The 20,282-nt window shown below is 40.6% G+C and overlaps 1 protein-coding gene across 1 annotated transcript in view; it reads right to left on the bottom strand.

Moving 5' to 3' along the window:
• The window catches only part of MTMR3 (myotubularin related protein 3), a 170,145-nt gene that overhangs the window by 54,396 nt on the left and 95,467 nt on the right, over positions 1-20,282 (bottom strand). Inside the window, exons 3-4 of the mRNA XM_031948894.1 lie at positions 7,178-7,260; positions 811-900 (exon numbers count right to left, since the gene is read on the bottom strand). Coding sequence (XP_031804754.1) covers positions 811-900; positions 7,178-7,180 — 93 coding nt within the window. The 5' untranslated portion in view covers positions 7,181-7,260. The remainder of the gene's footprint in view (positions 1-810; positions 901-7,177; positions 7,261-20,282) is intronic.

Genomic DNA, 20,282 nt, shown 5'->3' with positions numbered 1-20,282 from the left:
ATAGATGAGGTCATTAATATTCACTAAGGCTCAGGAAGGTTAATGGACTTGCCCACAGTCACAGCAAGTAGATGCCAAAGCCTAGACTGGATTGAGGCCCACACACTTCTTCCAACACTAGCCTGCCTTTAAATAAACATTCACCAAGCGCCATCAGGGTAGGGAGGAGGTATGACAAGAGACACAGAGATGAGCGAGACACAACTGCTGCCCTCAGGGAACGTCTAGTCTCTTATTACAGGTAAGATATGTCCGTGTCTTAAGAGAAGTCTTAAGGGCTGTGGCAATTCCCAGGAGGGCGAGATCGGGGAAGGCTTCCTGGAAAGGGGGGCCCCTGAACAAGGCCACAAAGAACTTCCGTAGAAAGTGAATGGAGGGGTTAGGAGAGAGGACTCAAAGTACAGAACGTGACTGGCAAGGGAGGCTGCCCATTCTGGCAGAGTATAGGACATGTGAAGGGGAAGGCATGTGAACTGAGCCTTGGAAAGCAGGTTGGGACCAGACGAGAGAAAGTTTTGATTGCCAGTCCAGAATCCGGACTTAACATGGCAGGCAATGGAAAGGAATGAAGGGTCTGAGTAGACAAGAAACATAATTGGAGCCGGGATTGTGGCATACAGGAAAAATGGAGAGGGAGAGATCACAGAGGCAGGGAAGCTAATCAGGAGTTCAGGGAGCCTTGAACTAGGGAAGTGGGGATCAAATGGAGAAGGCAGATATGAGTGAGTCCCATCCAAAATCTCAGCGACCTTGTTAGCAACCACACAACTATGGATTGGTCAAAAATGACAAAAGTGACCTAGTCATTACCTGAAGATTCTCATCCTCTCGAATCAATTGCTTCCTGGGAAAGATTTGATTGGCCTGGATGCATTCAAGGCTGTGCTGTGTCTCTTCATCCTGGAAAACCCCAAATCTCTGAATAATGTTGATGCTGCTCTTATATACCCATCATAGGGTTTGTTCAACAGTGACCAATGGGACAATCAAAGAGACCCATGAAAGGGACCCATGAGAAAGGACTACTGGGTACTGGAGACCAGCTAAATTAAGAGACCTCCTAAAAGTATCCCAATCCACGTGGGCCACAACCAGAGACAGCAAGTGCTTCGACACCAAATGTACAGTCAAAAAGAAGATATTAAGGATGGTTCAACCAAATCACATTTTAATGAAGTTGCTGGTGCAGACTTTAGGGGAAATAAATAATTTATTTTAATTTGTATATAAAGGAGGCATCTTTCACTTTAGGCCACCATTCTGGGCAGAAGGACTTATCTGGGGAATATACAGTTCATTAGAAAGCTACTCCAGAAATCAAGTTTCCATCTGCTTACAAAGCAATTTTCAAAAGCCGAGGAAAGTCATACAAATACAAGAAAAACAACCTTCAGATATTAGCAAACATTTAAATTATGTTTCAGCAGTTAAGTAAAACTCCTCAAGAGAAAGATTTAACCAAACAAAATAGTCATGTATAATTTTGAGGATTAAACCTTCAACTTTGACCATAAAATTTTAATTTTGTAATTCACCACTAATCATATCCCCAAAATTAAAGACCATGTGACATTTATGTTAATGTCAAATTATGACTTGGAATAATACCCCAAAGCTAGAAATTCAAACCATCAAATCATACATTTTCTTCCCTTCACCCCCCTCCCCACAAAAAAAAAAAAACCAAGAAACCAAAGCTGAAACCAGCCCTGCATTCCTGTATATCCAGTTTTAAGGATTTCTCCCGTTATTGACCAAAGAAGGAAAAAGAAGAGCCAATGAACTTCAGATGGAGAGAAAGCAGTGTGTCTGGCATCACATAACAAATTCAAGTCACAACTCTGATCCGATAGTTGTCCAACAATAGTAAGAGTCACCTTCCCTTCCTAAGCCTTAGTTTCCCCAGCTGAAAAATGATGGTCACCCTTGCACCAGCTGCCTCACAGGCGTGTGCTATGAGCCAAGTCCCCTGAGGGCCATGGACTCTCACAGACCTGGGGGCTCATCCACTTGGTGGAGTCTTGTCCACGTCCTCTCCTAAGACTAGCATGCCTCACAGCTCTTGGGTGTCTCCTGACTTTACGAGGTACCAGTGGACACACCTCTGCCCAATCTTCTCTTCCTAGCCGACATTTCCCTGCTGACAGATACCTCTGACTCCCGTGCCTCCCTGGAGTCAATACCTAGTTCTGGGGTACAGTTGGCTCCTGCCACTCTGCACCCTGCCCCTTACCCTCTGTGGGAAGAGTCATTTTCACTTCTTCAGAGATTGTAAGATCCCAAGCCTTGGCGCCATGCAGCAGCACCAGGAGAATGCTGATCTTAAGAGGTGGCTGCTAGTTTCCAGGAGATGCATCAAATACAAGTGCTACATAAACTGATCCTTATGCTTGTTGCTGTATTTAAAAGGAAACCATGTATAAAACTCAAGAATGATGTGCCTTCACTAAAAACCAAATCAAGAGGCGACTGTGGCCATTCTTTTCCAAAGGTCTCCGAAAGGAAATTCCTAGAAACATGGAAGAAAAATGCCAGCTGCAGTGAGCTGAATTATGAGTCTTTTCTCAAACTCCCACTCACAACTAGGAAAAGGGCTGCAAAATAATGGAGACACATCCAGGTACTCCTCCAGACCTGCAGCAGGCCATCTAAAGAGAACTCGCCCTTTCTTAGCAAGACACTGCCTCACAGAACCTCAAAACCAGAAGAGGCATTCAAGAAGATCTCTGTCTATTTTGGGAGGAAACTAAGGTCTATGGAGGGGAAAAGGCTTGCCCAAAGGCATTCAATGTCTTGGCAGAAGCCCTGGACCTCTCAGTGTCATCCCAAGCTGCCTGCCCCAATCTTTGGGGACTAAGCTGTGCAACATAACTTCTTCCCAAGAGATGCCCTGACCTGACTATCCCTGTACACACAGCCATGAATGCTGACCTTTAAGTGATTGAGAGGATAGAGCAGGTTAAAAACTAAAAAGGTCATGTACTCAGATATCTTAATCGGTGCTCTCATTTCCTGGGTGATGACCAAGTCCAATGGATGCAACCCAAGAAACCAAGCGGGATGATAAAGGACAAAGTCTGGAGGGAAAAGATACAGTAGCCACTGACAAAGCTAAGCAGAGGAGTCTCTGCTCCCCTTCATTCTGGGGATGTGGGTTCCTCTGAGATCAGTTACTAAGTCAGTTTTTAATTTGATAAAAGGATTCTGGTTTGGGATTTCCTTAAGGACTCTGCATGTGCCTTTTTGGGGATCCTCAGTTCCTAGTATAGTACCTGGCTCATGGAGGTGTTTTATGTTTTTCAACTACTGACTTATTTTTTCTCAAACATAAAAAAAAAAGTGAACAATGATCTTTAGAAACAGAAATAACTACCAACCCACATAATGACAGGGCCTTCGGTAGACCCTCATACAGATTAACTGTGTCAACCTGGAGGATTCAGAAGGAGAGAGCTCCAGGCCATAGAGGCCTGGATGAGAGAAGGCAACCAGAGATTCTCCAGGTTGCTTCACCACTCCACGAGTGATGACACCTAGATGGGCGATTCGAGCCCCAGACCAGATCGCTCACAAGCCAGCGGCACTTCTCGTGCCCCTTGTGCTTGGGGTAAGTGATAGGTGGCACGCAGCAACATTCACAGATCCCAGAACTTGAGGAGCTGCCTTTGAGAAAGATTGGGGAGTTTGGTGACAGGAACCAGCCCTTTGCCCTCTAGTCTCCACTGTCACTGTGGCACTTGAGGCAGGCGATCTCTGCTCCCTAGGCGTTACTTTCTCATCTATTAAAAAAGGAGGAAGTGACTTCTATAATCCTTTCTGGGGATCCCCTCAAAAGCTGCCATGCACCTAGAAACGTGCATGCTTCTATCTGGGGCTTTGTCTACACATCTAGGACACAGAAGGGGTTTAATGCTTAGTTGATTTTGTGTTGATGTTCAACTTTCAGCTTCAACATTTTACAGATTCCTGCCAATCCTAACAATAGATTCATATCATACTTCAGCTCCCCCAAAACCAATTTCAGTTATCTCCCATCTTCACCCTACTACCTGTAAGGAAATAACATTTTTTCCCCCCCAAAGGACCACGTGAAACAGGAGAAAAATCGCCTTGTATTAGAAATGCAACAAAATTATTTTTTGTCTGGCAAGCTGGAAAACAAAAAGAAAAGACAGGAAGAGGTGCCGGGGAAGTTTAAAAAAAAAAAAAAAAAAAAGGAAAGAAAGAAAGAAAGAAAAAAGAAAAAGCACTCCCATTCAGAGAGCAAACTGAAGAGACTCCAGCTGCTTTCCAGCATGTGGATCGTACAGAGAACCTGTGAGGGAAAGAAAGAGCAGGGATTTTTCCTCTACCACACAGAATCAGAATAATAACTGTCATCTTAGAATGCTGATTACACATATATAAAAATGCTTGCCATCTCAGGGAGGGAGAGAATCTGGAACTCAATCTTTTTAAATGTGTTAAAAACTGTTCTATATCTCAACTCACTAGAACCTCTCTGACATTGGGGAAAGGTGTCCCCAGGATTACTTGGTGCTCAAGGCCATGCTGGCAGTGGCCTGTGGGCCCAGGTATCCCTCCTCCTAAGTTCAGCACACTTGTCATGATCCTCTGCACTCAGGAGACTGAAGGTACCCCTCTAATAGTAAAGAAGAGAAAGGTCCCGATTGACTTGGCCAAGTTGGAGAACTAAAAGGGACTCTTCTAGCTCATTTCATCTGACCTATTCATTTGCAAATGAAAAAAGTTCAAGAAGAAGGGAAATGGCTTTCCCAGGGTCTTGCAGCTAGCTGAAGGTAGAATTGGGCCAAGGAAAAAGTGACTTCTTGGGGTTTCATTGTGGATGGCATGTTCCGCTGACCACCTTGACTACAGTTAGTAAAAGACAACTAGTAAATAGAGGAAAGAACATCAAGCTTGGGGTCCAGAAGCCTGGATTCAAGTTTCCAGCTCTATTATTTATTAGCTATACAACTACAGACAGTTCCTTAACCTCTCAAAACTTCTATTTTTTTCTTATCTGTGAAATGAGAACAGCAAGAGTGATTGTGAGCAGTGCCCTGTGAATAATAAAGCGTTATAAAAACAGGAGGTGTAATGATGTGGAGAAATATTAAAGGAAACGCTTTCAGCTGGAAGTTTCGGACAGAATGCCAGTAGCGCAGCAGAGCAGGAAGATGGTTCCATGATTCCAGACGTATTTGGAGGGAGAAAGCACTTGGCTTAGAATCAGAAGGCCTAGGTCCAATTCAGACTAGCTGGGTGACTAAACGAAAAGCTGCTCTCACTGGATCCCTATAACCACCTTGGGAGAGAAGTGCTGTGTTCTCATTCCCATTTTACAGAAGAGGAAACTGAGGCACTCAGCAGTGCTGTGGCAGCAAGTATCTGAGGCCAGATTTGAATCTAGGTTTTCCCAGACTCCAGATCCCACGCTAGGAGTGCTGTGACAGCCTTGCCTCCCAAAGCAAGTATTCAGGGGACCTAACAGCTCCCTTGGCTCTTTACAAAGGCTGCTGAGCAGCAAATGCTTGAGTGGCAGGTGGGCTGGCCCTGCTAAGGCTGCACTGTGCAGTGCAACCATCTGCCATGGGACCAGCTAAACAATATGGCAGCTGCGAGGTGCTGTTTTCATGGAGAGAAGCTACCCAAAACCCACTCATGTACAATTCAGACTGGGGGGAAAAAAAATGCACGTGACAATCTCTTAGGACCTTCCCTCAGGAATCTTCATGTATTATCTCTACAACCTCCAAGAGCTAATGTCTTCCCCTCCGGGCAGGTCCCTATGCCATGTGCTAAACTCAAGGCTATTCTATCAACTCATGACGTCTATTGGAAATAATCTTATGCCAGTCAAAGTTAACAACTGCCTTCCTTCCTCTTCTCTTCCAGCCCCTGCTCCACAGCACCGCTAACTTAAATGAAGTAACAATCTAAAAACACATTTGTTCTTATGTCCCTAATGAATCTTGAAATTAAGCTGGCTCCTTCTTTGTGGCCCAGAATGAAGCATCCTGGCTCCAGCAAACGTGTGGGATGCCGGGAGCTAGAAGTGGGGCTGATCAGAGAAGGCTGTTCCTGGTGAGCACCTGGTTTCCAGCTTCCCCATCACTATGTCTCAGTTAAATCTGGAGTTCTCAGCATTTCAATAGAGCTTATACACTTAAATCTAGTGAGGACAGAAGTTTTCAGAGTTGGGAGAAGAGACAATGAATGAATGGAATACACTTATGAAATGTTATCTGCGTTCTGAGCACTGTACTGGGGATACAGCTTTGAGAAAGATAAGGAAGTCCTGGCCCTGACAGAGTGGAGCCTAGAGGGAGGCAAGGGAGCCGGTTCGCCCACAGCTTTCATCTCTCTTGGGGAGTTGGGGAGGAAAGGAAGGAGAACAGGAGGAAGCAGACTCAGAAGGAAGAGAAGCATAGCCAGGTTCGCTTCTCAGACAGATCCTCATGAGGAGAGGACAGAGAATGCCCATGTGTAAGAAAGGGGAAGATGAGGGATTATTTCCTTCAAGAAAGGAAGGTACTTACTCAGAAATTATGAAGACCTAAGGAATATTCTTTTTCTACATCTGACACACACACACACACACACACACACACACACACAAAAACCAGCAAAAAACAAAATACTCAGTAATATACAATTTTACTTTGTTATGAAGTATAAAGCCTCAAGGTTCTCCTTTGGCTCTTTCAGGGACTAATTTGGTCACTAATAAACAGAGCAGTATTTATATAACACTTGAAAGTTTGCTAAATGCTTTATAACTTCTCATCTAGCCCCCACAACAATCCTAGGAGGCAAGTACTAGTTAGTATCCCCATTGTACGGAGTAGGAGACTGAGGCTGAAAACGATTCAGTACTGGTAAAGATGGAGCCTGGTAAATCTAGGAAATAAGCCCAGACCAGCAGCTTTGAGGCTTCTGTGTGTCCATTGGACAACCCAGCCTCTGATCATAAAGCCAATGACTCTTTCCAGAGAAGGAAGGTTACCTCTACCTCTAAATCCTATTTTGCTGAGAATAAGCCAGAAGCAGAAGATCAGGTTCAAGAAAATTAAATTATTTTCTTGAGAAGAAGGCTTAATTTTGAATGTAGAGATCAGCTGAATTATGAGGCTATGTCCAAGTCCAACATTTTTACTTGGTGATTCCTGCTTACCATGACAGGAAGCCCAGGTTAGGAGGAGGATCCTCGCCCTAGCTCAGCAGATGGCAAGGTTCTTCTTCCTGTTCAAGTGAAATCTAGAAGGAAAAAAAAAAAAAAAAAAAGAAGAAGAAAAGAAGTCACTTTTTTTTTCTAGTTGATAACTAAGTCTGTGGATTTAGTGAGCTCACCAAAAGCAACTTGGATAGTTTCCATTCTAGTGATATGTAAACCAGATAATTCAGTTTTTAAAATTCCACTGGTCTTATTAATTTCTGAGCAAATAATGTCTTAGCTTATACTGAGGAGTTAAAATCGGTCTGCTTATGCGATTCCCTTCTGCACCAAAAAGATTGTTTTATGGTTCATTTCATAAACCAAGTGATATCTATAAAAATGGAACTGAGAAAGCAAAAGCTCCAGACATAAAAATTAATTGGTTTTATTCATACACAAAGATCCCCTACAGCTCATAAATGATTAGCTGGCTTTGGAAAATATTATTCATTCCTCACCTAAAGGTAGAAGATAACTTATTTAGTGAACACCATACTTGATTTAAAAGTATATCATAATCAATTTAAGCCTAAACCCTCTTTCTTACATGTTAACAGTTATAACGAATTATATATCTCACCAAATAAAATGGTAAAATACAAGGTTGGCAAGGCAGACTAGTGCCAGACAACATCAGGCTACAAAGGTGGAATTCCCAGACACGATTCAGGAGGTGATGGAGAGTCACCCAGACACTGGGAATGATTAAAGATTTTAAGAGGCCTGTTCCAGTACAATTACTGCCCTGTTCAATAAACTACAGTGGTTGCTTATTACGTCTAATAATGCCTCTGACATTCAAAGCTCTGTAACCTGACCCCTACCCCCTTCCTTTCCAGGCTTCTTCCATCTTATCCTTCACCAAGGACTCCCCCTGATCCAATGACACCGGCCTCCTAGTCATCCCACAAACTAGACCCTGCATTCATTAGCTCTGGGAATAGTCACTGGCTGTACTCCAGATCTGGTGTACTCTCCTTCCTCCTTTCCAAGTCCTGACCTCCCTGGCTTCCTTTAACAATCAAAATTCCACCTTCCACAAGAAAGCTCCAAATCCCCTTAATTCCAGGGTCTTCCCTTTATAAGAGATTTCTTATTTATCCTGCATATTCTATCTATTTGTATTCATATCTCCATTAGATTGTAAGTTACTCGAGGGCAAGGACTTTTTTTCTGCATCTTCAGTGCCTGGCACAAAGAAGGTCATTGATAAATGTTTATTCCTTGATTGACTGGGGGGGTGGGGAGAAGGCGGGCGGAGAGAGAGTGTGTGTGTGCACATGCGCACGCAGTAGAAACTGGTTGGGGGGACCTGTTGGAAGTTACTGCACTGTTCTAGACATGAAGTGATAGGGAGCAAGATTTGCAGCAAATAATCTTAATGACTGACTGAATATAGGGGCAGAAAGAAGGTTCAAGGGTGAGTTTGAGGATGGTAACTGATAATGGCAGGGAGATGTAATCTTATCTCAATACGTGGTGTTTGGTTGATTTTTTGTTTCATTTATATCATTGGGAGTAAGTGTGTATACATTGTTTTCATTCAAATTTTAGTGGGGGTTTTTTTTAATGGGGGAAGGAGAGAAATAATGGAATTCTCATCTAACTTTTTTCACTACATTAAAATATGATTTTATTTAAGATTCTCATTCTCTCCCTCTCATTTCCTCTGCTATTAAGAAAGCAAGAAAAACAAAACCTATTACAAGCATGTATGCAAAACAAATTCTTGCACTGGCTCCATCAATAAGTCTGCAAAGCTATACACTAGGTCATCACCACTCTAATAGGAGGTGAACAACATGTTTCATCACGAGTTCCCTGAACTCATGGTTGGCTGTTAACTATGATAAGAAGGCATGACTTCAACTCTGCCTTAGACTCTAATTAGCTGTGTGATCCTGAGCAAGTCACTTAACTATCTGCCTTAATCTACTGAAGAAGAAAATGACAAATTATTTTGTCAGTATCTTTATGACCTTATGGACCATACTGTCCATGGTAAAGAGTCAGGCACGATTGAACATTACTCTGAGAAGAGTTCTTGCAAGGCTGTTTATCTTCATATTTTTGCTACTGTATAAGTCTCCTGCTTCTGCTCACTTCATTCTCTAGCAGTTCATACAAATATTTCCAGGCTTTTCTGAAATCACCTCCATCATTTTATAGTACAGCAGTATTTTATCACATTCTCTGACCACAATTTGTTTAACCAGTGCCCAATTAATGATCAACCCTTCCAATTTCCAACCATAAAAAGCTGATAAAACACACAAACAGAAATATTTCTTGTGTGGGCCCCTTTCTTCTTTTCCTGAACTGTAGACCAAATGAACATTCTCAAGTAAAAGAATGAAACTTGATGAGATCGACTCAATGAAGCATTTGGCAAAAAATATAAATAAATAAAATCTCTTTTTAAAAAGAGGACAATGTTACAGAATAAATTAATGAAAGCAGCTCTCCAAGGTACTCCCTTCCTTCCCCCTCCCCCAGTTTCTTACCATCTTCCAGGTTTGCTTTCCTACAGATGAGTTCTTCAATGTTGGGTATGTTTAGCAGAGAATTGATACCCTCTGTAAAGGTCTCACTTTCCATGCTCTGTCAGTAATCCCAGCCATGTTCCCAAGTTAAATTTCCCCTATAAAATCTATTGATGAGCCATCCCATAGCTGCTGCTTTCCGTTGGGTCAGCCCACCACAGCATTCTGCCTCATGATCTCTTTCCCCTTCCCTGCCCCCCATGCCATGTGCTCTCTCCTAACTCCACTATACTTCCCAATCCCATTTCTCTTCCTTATAGCTAATTCTTTGGGGTTGCTAAATCCCTTTTAGGTTTTAGCCTGATAGCTAAGGACATGCCCCAATTTCTTAGGGTTCTATTCTACTGGGTAACAGAGTTCCACTGAGGAGCTCTTTCAAGTGCTCTCCTACTCTTTCATATTTACTATTCCTGGTATCTATTGTATCCTTTCACTTTGTCTATAATCTATTCCCCTAAATTAACTTATCTTTTGCTAAAGAGAATGGCCATTGTGAATTATTCACAAGACTGAATCACATCACCTTAACCCATATGGACACAAAGACTAGCAGATGATAAAATTCAAAAAACATTCCCCTCCAATCTGCAAGCAAAGATATAAAGACCCTATCCTATATATATATAACCCTGTGAGGTAAGCAATAGAAGTATAATTACAGCCATTTTACGGATGAGAATGTCAGCACCCCGACAAGTCAGTAATTTTCCTATAATCACAGAAGCAATAAAGGTCTGAAGCAAGATTCAAACTCCAGATTCAAGTTCTACTACACTATATTGCCCCTCAATTGGAAGAGGTATAAATATGTATATGAAATGTGAAATAGATTTAATTAGGTAATTCTGGATAATTTTTTCGACATTTTTCAACAATTTCATTTCAGAGGTATACTTTATGTTTTGATACGCACATGACCTGTGTCTATTCAATCAATTCCAATGACTCCCTATTACCTCCAGGATCCAATCCAAAATCCTGTTGGACTGGACACCACCTACTTTTTCCAGTTTTTTTTTTTTTTGTTTGTTTGTTTTTTAAACACCTTAACCTCCACCATATATTCTACAATGCTGGTCCTCAAATACAGTACTTCAATTGCCGACTCAAAGCATTTTTTTGTTGTTGTTATCCCCCAGGCCTAGAATTCTCTGCTTCCTCCTCTCCACTTTCTTGGCTTCCTTAAAGTCTCAGCTAAAATCAGACCTTAAAGAAGACTTTCCTGGTCCCTTCATGCTCTTGCCTTCCCTCAGTTATCTCCAGTTTATCTTCACTAGAGCTGTTTGGACAGTTTGCTCACATAATTTACAGAATTGTTTCTCATTAGTCTGCAAGTTCCTTGGGCAATCTGAGGCTGTCTTTTGTCTGTCTTTGTATCCCTATATTTAACATAGTGCCTAGCATTTAGTATCTGCTTACTAAATGTTGGCTGATAATGCTAGATACCACAGGAAATTAGTCGAAGTCTCCTCCTCGATCTCCCCAAAGCCTCTCTTCCCACCTATGCTATCCCTCTCTGTTTCCTTTGCTAGACTTTCATCCAGGGGAAATGGCCCAGAGGCATCTGTCTAGGGTTCTCTTCTATAGCATGACTGGGCAATCTCATCAGTTCCCATGGATTCAGTCATCTAGTCAATGCAGAAGACCCCTGGGCGGATGTATGTCAATCTCGCCTCTCTGCCGCCTCTTGCCCCATGGTCCAGAGCATGGCACAGTTCCTGGTCCCTAGCAGGCTAAGTCCCTGCTGTTTATTAAGTATAAACGTTTATTGTTTGACTGATTTTCAATTCAACATGCCCCTAATGAACGCATAATTCTTTCTCCTCTGACATTCTCTTCTTTCCCACTTCACACTAATTCTCAGGGGCACGCCCATCCTCCCAGTCACACCTGCTCCCTCAGCTTCCATATCATTCTTATCCTCCCTCACTCTCACCACCTGTCTGACATCCAATCAGTCAAGCCTTGTAGCTTCAGTCTTCTCTCCTCTTGACACTGGTCCCCACCTGCACTCCTGAAAAGAGCCTGTGGGTTGGTCTCCCTTCCTCAAGTCTCACCCCACATTCCGATGTCAAAATGACATACCTAAAGGCACAGATCTGACTCAAAAACCTCCAGTGATTCCCTAATGCCTCCATGATCAAATATAAAATCTTCTCTTTAGATATTAAGACCCTTCATAACTGATCCTTCCTCTATACCTTCTTCCACCCACTCCCTACACTAAATCTTGGACCACTGGCCTCCTTCCCATTTTCCCATCACAACCCTCCATCTCCTGACTCTCCTCATCAGGCCTGTCCCTTAGGCTAAAAATATTGTTCCTCATCAATTCCACTTCCAGCTTCCTTCAGGTCTCAGTTAAAATGCCACCTTTTACAAGAAGCCCTTCTCATTCCCTTTAATATTAGTTCCTTGTCTTGGTTGATTATTTCCTAGTTATTTGCACATGGTTGTCTGCGTCTGTCTTCCCCATTAAGACAGAGAGCAGAGGCTAGTTTCCCCTATCTTTCTATCCCCAGAGCTAAGTGATGGCACATGATAAAATACTTGTTGGCTGAGGAAAGGAAGACTAGCATCACTCAGTATATGTGAGGAAGTAAAGTGTAGGAAGACTAGAAATGTATTAAGGAGCTAGATTATTTAGGCCTTTGAATGCCAAGCAGAGCATTTTGTATTTGATCCTGGAGGTAATAGGAAACCATGGGAATTTAGTGAGTGTGTGTATGACATATTCAGACCTGTGAGTTAGGGGGAAAAAAAAAAAAAAAAAATCACTTTGACACCTGAGTAGAGAATGGGTTAAAATGGAGTCAAAATACATCAGTGAACCAATTCAAACATCAATTCTTTAAATAAAATTCATGTATGCAACCAATGCTGAGGAAAATAAAATATGGTATGTAAAGTACAACAGAATCGGTCCCATTATGACAAAAGCTAGATTCAAGTGGAAAGAAACAGGTAGTTCTTGCAGCATACACCAGAAGTTTTTTCCCCCCCAAAGTTTTCAAAGTTTAAAGAACTGCACACAACTAACAACCACATGAAAGACCATTCCAACTAAAAAATGCAAATCAAAACAACCATGAGGTCTCACCCTGTAAAGAAACAAGGATGACAAAAATTGGCAATAACCAGTTTCAAGGCTTTTGGGATAATACACACTAATCTGTGAACCAGCACAACCATTTTAGAAATCAATTTGTAATTATGCAAATAAAGGGACTAAAATATCTATATCCTCTGACCTAGAGATTCCATTACTGGGCTTTTATCTCCAAGGAAGCAACTAATAAAAAAGTTACCACATGAAGTACACTAAAACACTGACAGCAGCATTTTTTGTGATAGCTAAGAATTGGAAACAAAATTAAATGGCCATCACTTGGGAGATAGCTAAACAAATTATGGTATATGAATGTAACAAAGCACGAGCTGTAAGAAATAATATGTATAATGAATACAAAGAAGAATAGAAAGGTGTATATGAACTGATACAGAGTGAAGTCTTCAGAGCAAAGAAAAACTACATAATGATTACAACAATGTAAATGGAAAGAACCACACACAACAAATTAAAAATGAAAGTAGCAGAAGTATAAGGCTGATGCATGAGTCAAATAAGGAGATATGAAAAGACACCCTCTATCTTCCCCTCATGGACTTGGGAGGTGAAGAGATGTCACATACTGAACATGTTTTCAGGCTCTCAATGCAGTGATTATAATTTTTACTCTTCTTTCTTGGTCATCAAAAAAAAAAAAAAAAAAAAAAAAAAACTGTAATTTGGATTGATGAATGCTGGGACGGGGAAGGACCTTGGGGTAAACTCTGAAGCTTAAAAACAGACATCAATAAAAATTTATTTTTAACAAAAGGAAAGGGTGCAGAAAATTATAAAAACAAACGAGTTGCTGGGGCTAAAAATTGCATCAGTTGGAGGCTAAGAGGTAGGAGCCAAGGTTTTATTTGCTTTTATTGCCTAAATCATTCAAAGACCTGAGAATGGTGCAATCCATGTAGCCATCCTCAGATGTGACCCTCACGTAGCCTGGCAAACCAGGCATTGCAATTCCTGTAGGTAACATCTTAACAAGATTTCTATTACTGAAGCAAATCTCCCTTAGGCACTTCATTTAAAAACCCAAAACCCTCACAAGTTGACTTCCCTAACCTAGTCTTTCTTCCTAGCTAAAGAAATGCCTGTCTGAGTCTGACAACTGGGATGTCTAGACTTCTGGCAGACAGATGCCTAATGAGGCAACAGCCGCCTGGGGGTCTAGTAATGTGTATTTCAAGCTGCACCTCAGAGAAAAAGTCTGTTCTATGAGCGTCAGCGCAAGGGTTTTTGCCTATAATCAGGAAAGCAACTTGCTCAATATTCCAGGTTGGGCTACACAGGAGAAGGGGCTCTGTTTTGAGCATAGCAGCCTCTATCCAGCATCTCACCAGCCCAAGAAGAAGTGAACAAACCCCTTAACCCCTCCAAGTACACTATCCCACCCTGGTTCAACTCCCAAGGCTAATATGAGAATGCAAGAGATAATGTATACAAAGCAGTTGTAAATTAAGAGTAAACAACTGGCAACTATAAGCATGAGGAAATGCTTCTAGGAAATATGAAAATTGGTTCATGGATCAAACAAAGTTAGAGTACCCAAAACATTATGGAACCAGAAGGTTGGGAGTGACCTTAGGAGAATTTTCAGATATAATCTAGCCTCAAGAAGGCCTGCCACCAATCATCTTCCCCATGTACTGGCCACTGCTTAGACTTTCCACCCTCAGTGAGAATCTTATAGTAGCCTTTAACAGTCCTGTGAAGAATCCTTCCCTGTAACTAAATCAGTCTCCAGCTTCCTCCCCCTGGCCTCTAGCACATTTGAGGGACTCAACATATATTTGCAAGGTGACTGACCGACTAGTGCTATAATCATAAGCCATTTCTTTTATTATTAGCAGAGATGAAAAACTCTGGCCACTATTTTTCGATTATTCATTCATACATTCATTCTGGTCCATCCTTGCTGAACATAAAGCACAGATACAAATCCCACAAACACTGGAACAAACAATTCCCATTCTCTTTTGAAAAAGTCAAAACAACTAAATCAGCTTATATTTTATGTCTCCTGCAATTGATTAATTAAGTCAAACAAGCTTCTTGTTTGCTAATTTCAGTCCTTAGATGGAGTTTTCTTCGCAAAGATACCAGAGTGATTTGCCATTTTCTTCTCCAGCTCATTTTATAGATGAGGAACTCATGAGAAAAAGGTTTAAGTGATTTGCTCAGGGTCACACAGGTAATCAGTGTCTGAGGAAGTCTGGGGTCTTTCTGACTCTAGGTATATCCAGAAAAAATGCTCGGAGTTGGATGGAGTGTCTTCTAAATGAACTTGCAAAGTTAGTATCATTGGACTGCAGTTATTCTGGGGGGGGGGGGGGAGAGAGACCTAAAGTAAGCACCAAACTAAATGGGGAACAAAAATTCCAATGAGAAACTAAAGTATGTGAATCCTCTTACTCGAGAAATACAGGAAAAAAAAAAAAATCTGCCAGAAGCCCCACAAGCAATCGGAAAGGAGACTGCCAAAGGCTAGAGTCAAGGTAGGACAAGTTAACAGCCATGTAGAGGGACAAAAGGGACCAATGACTTGTTATAAGCCTGCATGGTGTGTGAAGAACAACAAAAGCATCAGGCCTCCCAAAAAACCCTTGGAGGCCAAACATCCAAAGCAGGTGCTTTGGAACTAGGGAAAGCGGGGTAGGAACCCAGGCTCCAGAATGAAACCCAGCATTCTATCCTGAGACAGCCTAAAGAGCCTGAATCTTAAACAAGTAGGAGAACTCTAACCCTGAGAGGTTGATGGAATTGGGAGAGCACAGGAACCCAGGGAACCCCAGGGAAGAGCAAGCAGAACCCAGCCCTGGCACCAAGTCCCAGCTCTAGCTATCATGTGAATCACCATCACGACAAAACCCAGCATTGACAGAATTAACTTTCTAACTGCAGACATAGTATCAAGGAAAAAAAATGAACTTTGTACAAGTTACAATAATAGTTCAAAGAAATGAAGCAAGAGATTAAAAACAAGAGAAAAACTCTGGAGGAAAGAATTAGAAAAAGACTAAGTAGCTTAGCTGAGAAAATGATTAAGTCTTATCCAAACAATGAAGTCGCCTGAAATACAGTGAACAATGTGATTCCATATTAGAGGAAAATCGAGGGAAGAGAAAGGGGAAGAAGAAAGAAAGGGAAAGAGAAGAGGAAAGGTTAAGGGGAAAAATATCTGACCTGGAAAACAAGTCAAGAAGAGACAATATATTAAAAAAAAAAAAAAAAATCACTGGATTCGTTTAAAACATGATTCTCTTTCTTTTGAGACATTTGGGGTTAAAAAATGCTATCCACCTCCAAAGAGAATTAATGGAGTCTGAGAAGATCAAATACTATTAGCATAGGCTTGGAAAATGGCCCTTCCCACTATTCTGTGCTGGCTAGATCTTTAACAGATAACTGTAGGAGGGATTGAGGGTAAAGTAAGACAAGGCAGAATCACTTTGGCAGTGGATGAAGAAAAGGGAGGTTGTGCAGTGCTTGTAGCAGTCTTGTCCATCCCCTTCACTTCTCCCCCTAAAGACCAAGAATAAAGACAAAGGACTTTTGCTTATCCTGACTCTGGCTGATTCTAAGGCATCCAGGGTGCTAACCCAGACTTCTCACTCAGCTGTGTGGAAAGAAGGCTCTATGTGGACTAAGGGAGAAGAACTAGATTTGTATTACAATTCTAATACTTACTATTTGTATAATCATAGGCAAGCCTTTTAGCTCTTCTCACTTTAATTTCTTCATATGTAAAAATGGGGGTTAATGCCTACCTCACAGGATTCTATGAGAAAAAGTACTTTTCAGATCATATAGTACTACATAAATTTGAGCTATCAATTAACAATCACAACAAGCAGATAAGAGTACTATCATCCCCATTTTCCACCTAAAAAAAAAAAAAAAAAGAAAGAAAGAAAGAAAGAAAAGGTGCTAATCTCAAATTATTTTTCCCAGTTGAGAGTATAATCATTTGAAAACAAAAAACCCACAAAGATATTAACACAATTATGGCTTTAGTGGTCCTCTCTCAGATCAACAAATCTAACAGAAAGATAAACAAATTGGAAAATGAAATGAACAAATTCTTGGATAGTTTTGAATGGCGCTATTAAGAATATACATTGCCATCTGGGGGAGGGGAAAAATTGGAACAGAAGTGAGTACAAGGGATAATGTTGTAAAAAATTACCCTGGCATGGGTTCTGTCAATTAAAAAAAATAAACTGTAGCTGGAAGGATTTAGATTTTTCTTCAAAGAAGAGTTTCAAAAGAAATAAAACTTTATTTTAACTGAAAAAAAAAAATGTTTAAAAAGTGAACAACTGATTTAGGCCATTTATAAACTTCAGTTCATGGTTTTTGTTTTCTTTTATTTCGTTTCTTTCTTTCCTTTTTTTTTTTTTTATATAAACAATCTAGAAAAGTCAAACAGTACAACTTTCTTAATATATTGGTTTCAAATAGAATCAACGTACCCTCCATTAAGTGTATTTTCAAATGGGGGAGAAAAAAAAAAAAAAGAATATACATATTTCTAATTATAAAAGTAAAAAAAAGGAATAAAGGAATTTTTCCTTAATGTAAGTAGTATCTAACCTAAGAACTAGTCTTCTACATAAAGGTGTTAAAATCAGAGTCCTCTCCAATAAGATGGGGGCTAAGAGGAAGATGTGGTTTATTATAATAACACCACTACTATCTGATAATAGTGCTAGAAAGGCCAGCTATTGCAAGAAGACAAGGAAAATTTAAGCACAGACAAAGAAGAAACAAAGGGATTACTCAATTTCTGTAGATATGATAGCTTATTCAAGGAATCCTAGGAGTATTTTCCCCCCCTGAGGCAATTGGGGTTAAGTGACTTGCCCAGGGTCACACAAGAGTCAATCTTTAAAAGTTAACTGACACGCATTTGGGGAAAGTTGCAAAATGTAAAATAAAAGTATGTGAATTCAAGAATCTTCATATACATTACCAACAAAACAGCAGTAATAAAGAATGAGCAATTCTACTTAAAATAACTATAGAGTGTATAAAATAGTTGATCTATATATTCCAAGACCCAGAGAAACCATAACACAAAAACAAAATACCTTTTACAGAAATAAAAATAAGCCAAATAACTAGCAATCATTAAATTGTGCAAGGGTGAACTGAGCCAATATAACAAAAAGGATAATACTACCTAAATTAATTTATGTGTCTAATGCAATGGTATTCAAATTATAAAAGGATTATATTACAGAATTAAGCCATAATAAAAACAGAAGAACAAAAAGTTCAGAAATCTCAAAGAAACAAAAGTGATGAAAAAATGTAGGAAGGAAAGGGGCCTGGAAATACAAATTACACTATTGAGTAATTCTACAGAGGCAGCTAGCTGACGTAATGGATACAGTGCTAGACTCGGAATTAAGGAGATCTGAGTTCAAATCCAACCACAGATAGCTCTTCACTGTGTGATCCTAGACAAGTCAACCTCTTTCTGATTCATTTTCCTCAACTGCAAGATGGCAATAACAGTAGTGCACACCACCACCATCACTTGAACCACCATTACTCTTCCTCCAAAACAATTTGGGACTGGCAGGAAAAGAAGAGGTTAATTCAGTGGGTATTAGCTAGCAAAAAACCCTATCAACCTAGTGCTTGATAAATTTAAAAATGTATAGTACAGGGTAGGTTTAGTATTATTCTACAGAAACTAATGTAAGTAAAATAAAAAGAATTTAAATAAAAAGGGCAAGGGAGGAGAAATCTAGCAAGTTTCTCTAATAAAGATCTCAACACCAAGATATATAAGGAACAAATCCAAATTTATAAGGCAATGCTATTCTTCAATGTATAGATGGCCAAAGAGTATAGTTTTCAAATAAAGAAATGCAAGGTAAAAATAAATTTTTTAAATGCTCCATCACTAATAATTAGAGGAATAAGAGTTAAAACAACTTTGTCCAAGATTCTACTACATATATCAGACTGGCAAAGTTATGGAATAGCCAAGTAGAAGATAGACTAGAGTGGGGAGAGATTTCACCAACAGACCACTGCAATAGTTGAAATGTGACAGGAAAGAAGAAAGTATATGCAAGAAAGATGGGAATGAGAGGTTAAGAGGGAACAATTAGATCTGAAAAGCAACCACACAGAGATGAGGAAATCCACTGGAGCTGATGGTTAAGAGTGCCTAGGACAGAAGCTTGGGACACCCATGATTAGCAAGCATGACTTGGGAATCCAACAAAAGAGGAGCAGCCAGGCAAGTGAGAAGAGAAGTAGGAGACAAACAGTGTCATCCAAACTCTGGAGAATAGCTTCACGTGAATGACGATACTAGGAACCAGAATACAAAGCATTAAGAGGATGAGAGGAAAGTGAAGCACCAAATGTGAATGGAGTTTAGTCAAAAAAGTAGAAAGAGAACAGACCGATGATGAAGAAGACGTTTGAGAATAGGATGTTTGCAGCCAATGACAGGGAGAAGCTGAGGTTTATGAGATTACGGATGATAGGGTGGCAGTCTCCAGAAGGAGCTGAGCTAGGAAATATCATTTGTGTCAGCAGAAGAATTGCCTCGGCAAGGAAAAGGACCACCTTTTCATGTGAGACAAGGGGTGATGTGGAAGTGATAAGAGGCGTACGAGTGATGAGATGAGGAGCCGAACAGAAGAGGCTCATGGCAAATGGCCTCCATTTGTTCAGGGAAATAAGAGGCCAAGTTCTCAGAGAACCAAAATGGGGAGCTCTGGGAGTTTTGAGTTGGGATACCAAGATTTGGAAGACTATCTGCTGTCAGTGGGTCACTGAGACAATTAAGAAGGCAGAAAATGACTCCCTTCCAGCAAGGAGAGCCCAGGTGATACTGTGTAATACAAACTTGGAACAGGCAGCCTGTGTGTAGGAGCAAAAGCTGAAGAAAGTGAAACCCAAGTCTGGTGTTTAACACAATTTCTGGCACATTAAGCACTTAATAAATGCTTGCTGATTGACAGACAGAAAATATTAGACAACACAATGGTTGCTGACTGCAACCAGCCTGCATGGAACCACCAAAGGCAGGCTGTGCCAGACTCGCCTTGTTTCCTTTTTAGACAGGTTTGCTAAGCAATAGGTTCAGAGAATGCTACTTTAGCACAACAGCTGACCAAATCTCGTTATGTTTTGGTGCGAAGATAGAGATCATCATGTTCTTTGTATTTTTGTGTGTGTCCTAAACCCTCTGGCCGCATGGACCCTTTTTCAGAATATGCATTGTCTATATTCACAATTAAAGGAAAAGTTAACTTTCAGTTAGAAGTTATTAAAAATAAAGATGGAACTTTCCCTGCTCCAAGCTCATGGACTTCTTGAAATCTATGGACCAAAATACTCACATCCCTATATTTCTGTAGTTACTAAGGAGAAAATG

The sequence above is a fragment of the Sarcophilus harrisii genome, chromosome 1, assembly GCF_902635505.1.
Source record: "Sarcophilus harrisii chromosome 1, mSarHar1.11, whole genome shotgun sequence".
NCBI classification, from domain to species: domain Eukaryota; kingdom Metazoa; phylum Chordata; class Mammalia; order Dasyuromorphia; family Dasyuridae; genus Sarcophilus; species Sarcophilus harrisii.
The sequence above is the reverse complement of the archived record's forward strand: the minus strand, read 5'-3'. Positions and strand labels throughout refer to the sequence as shown.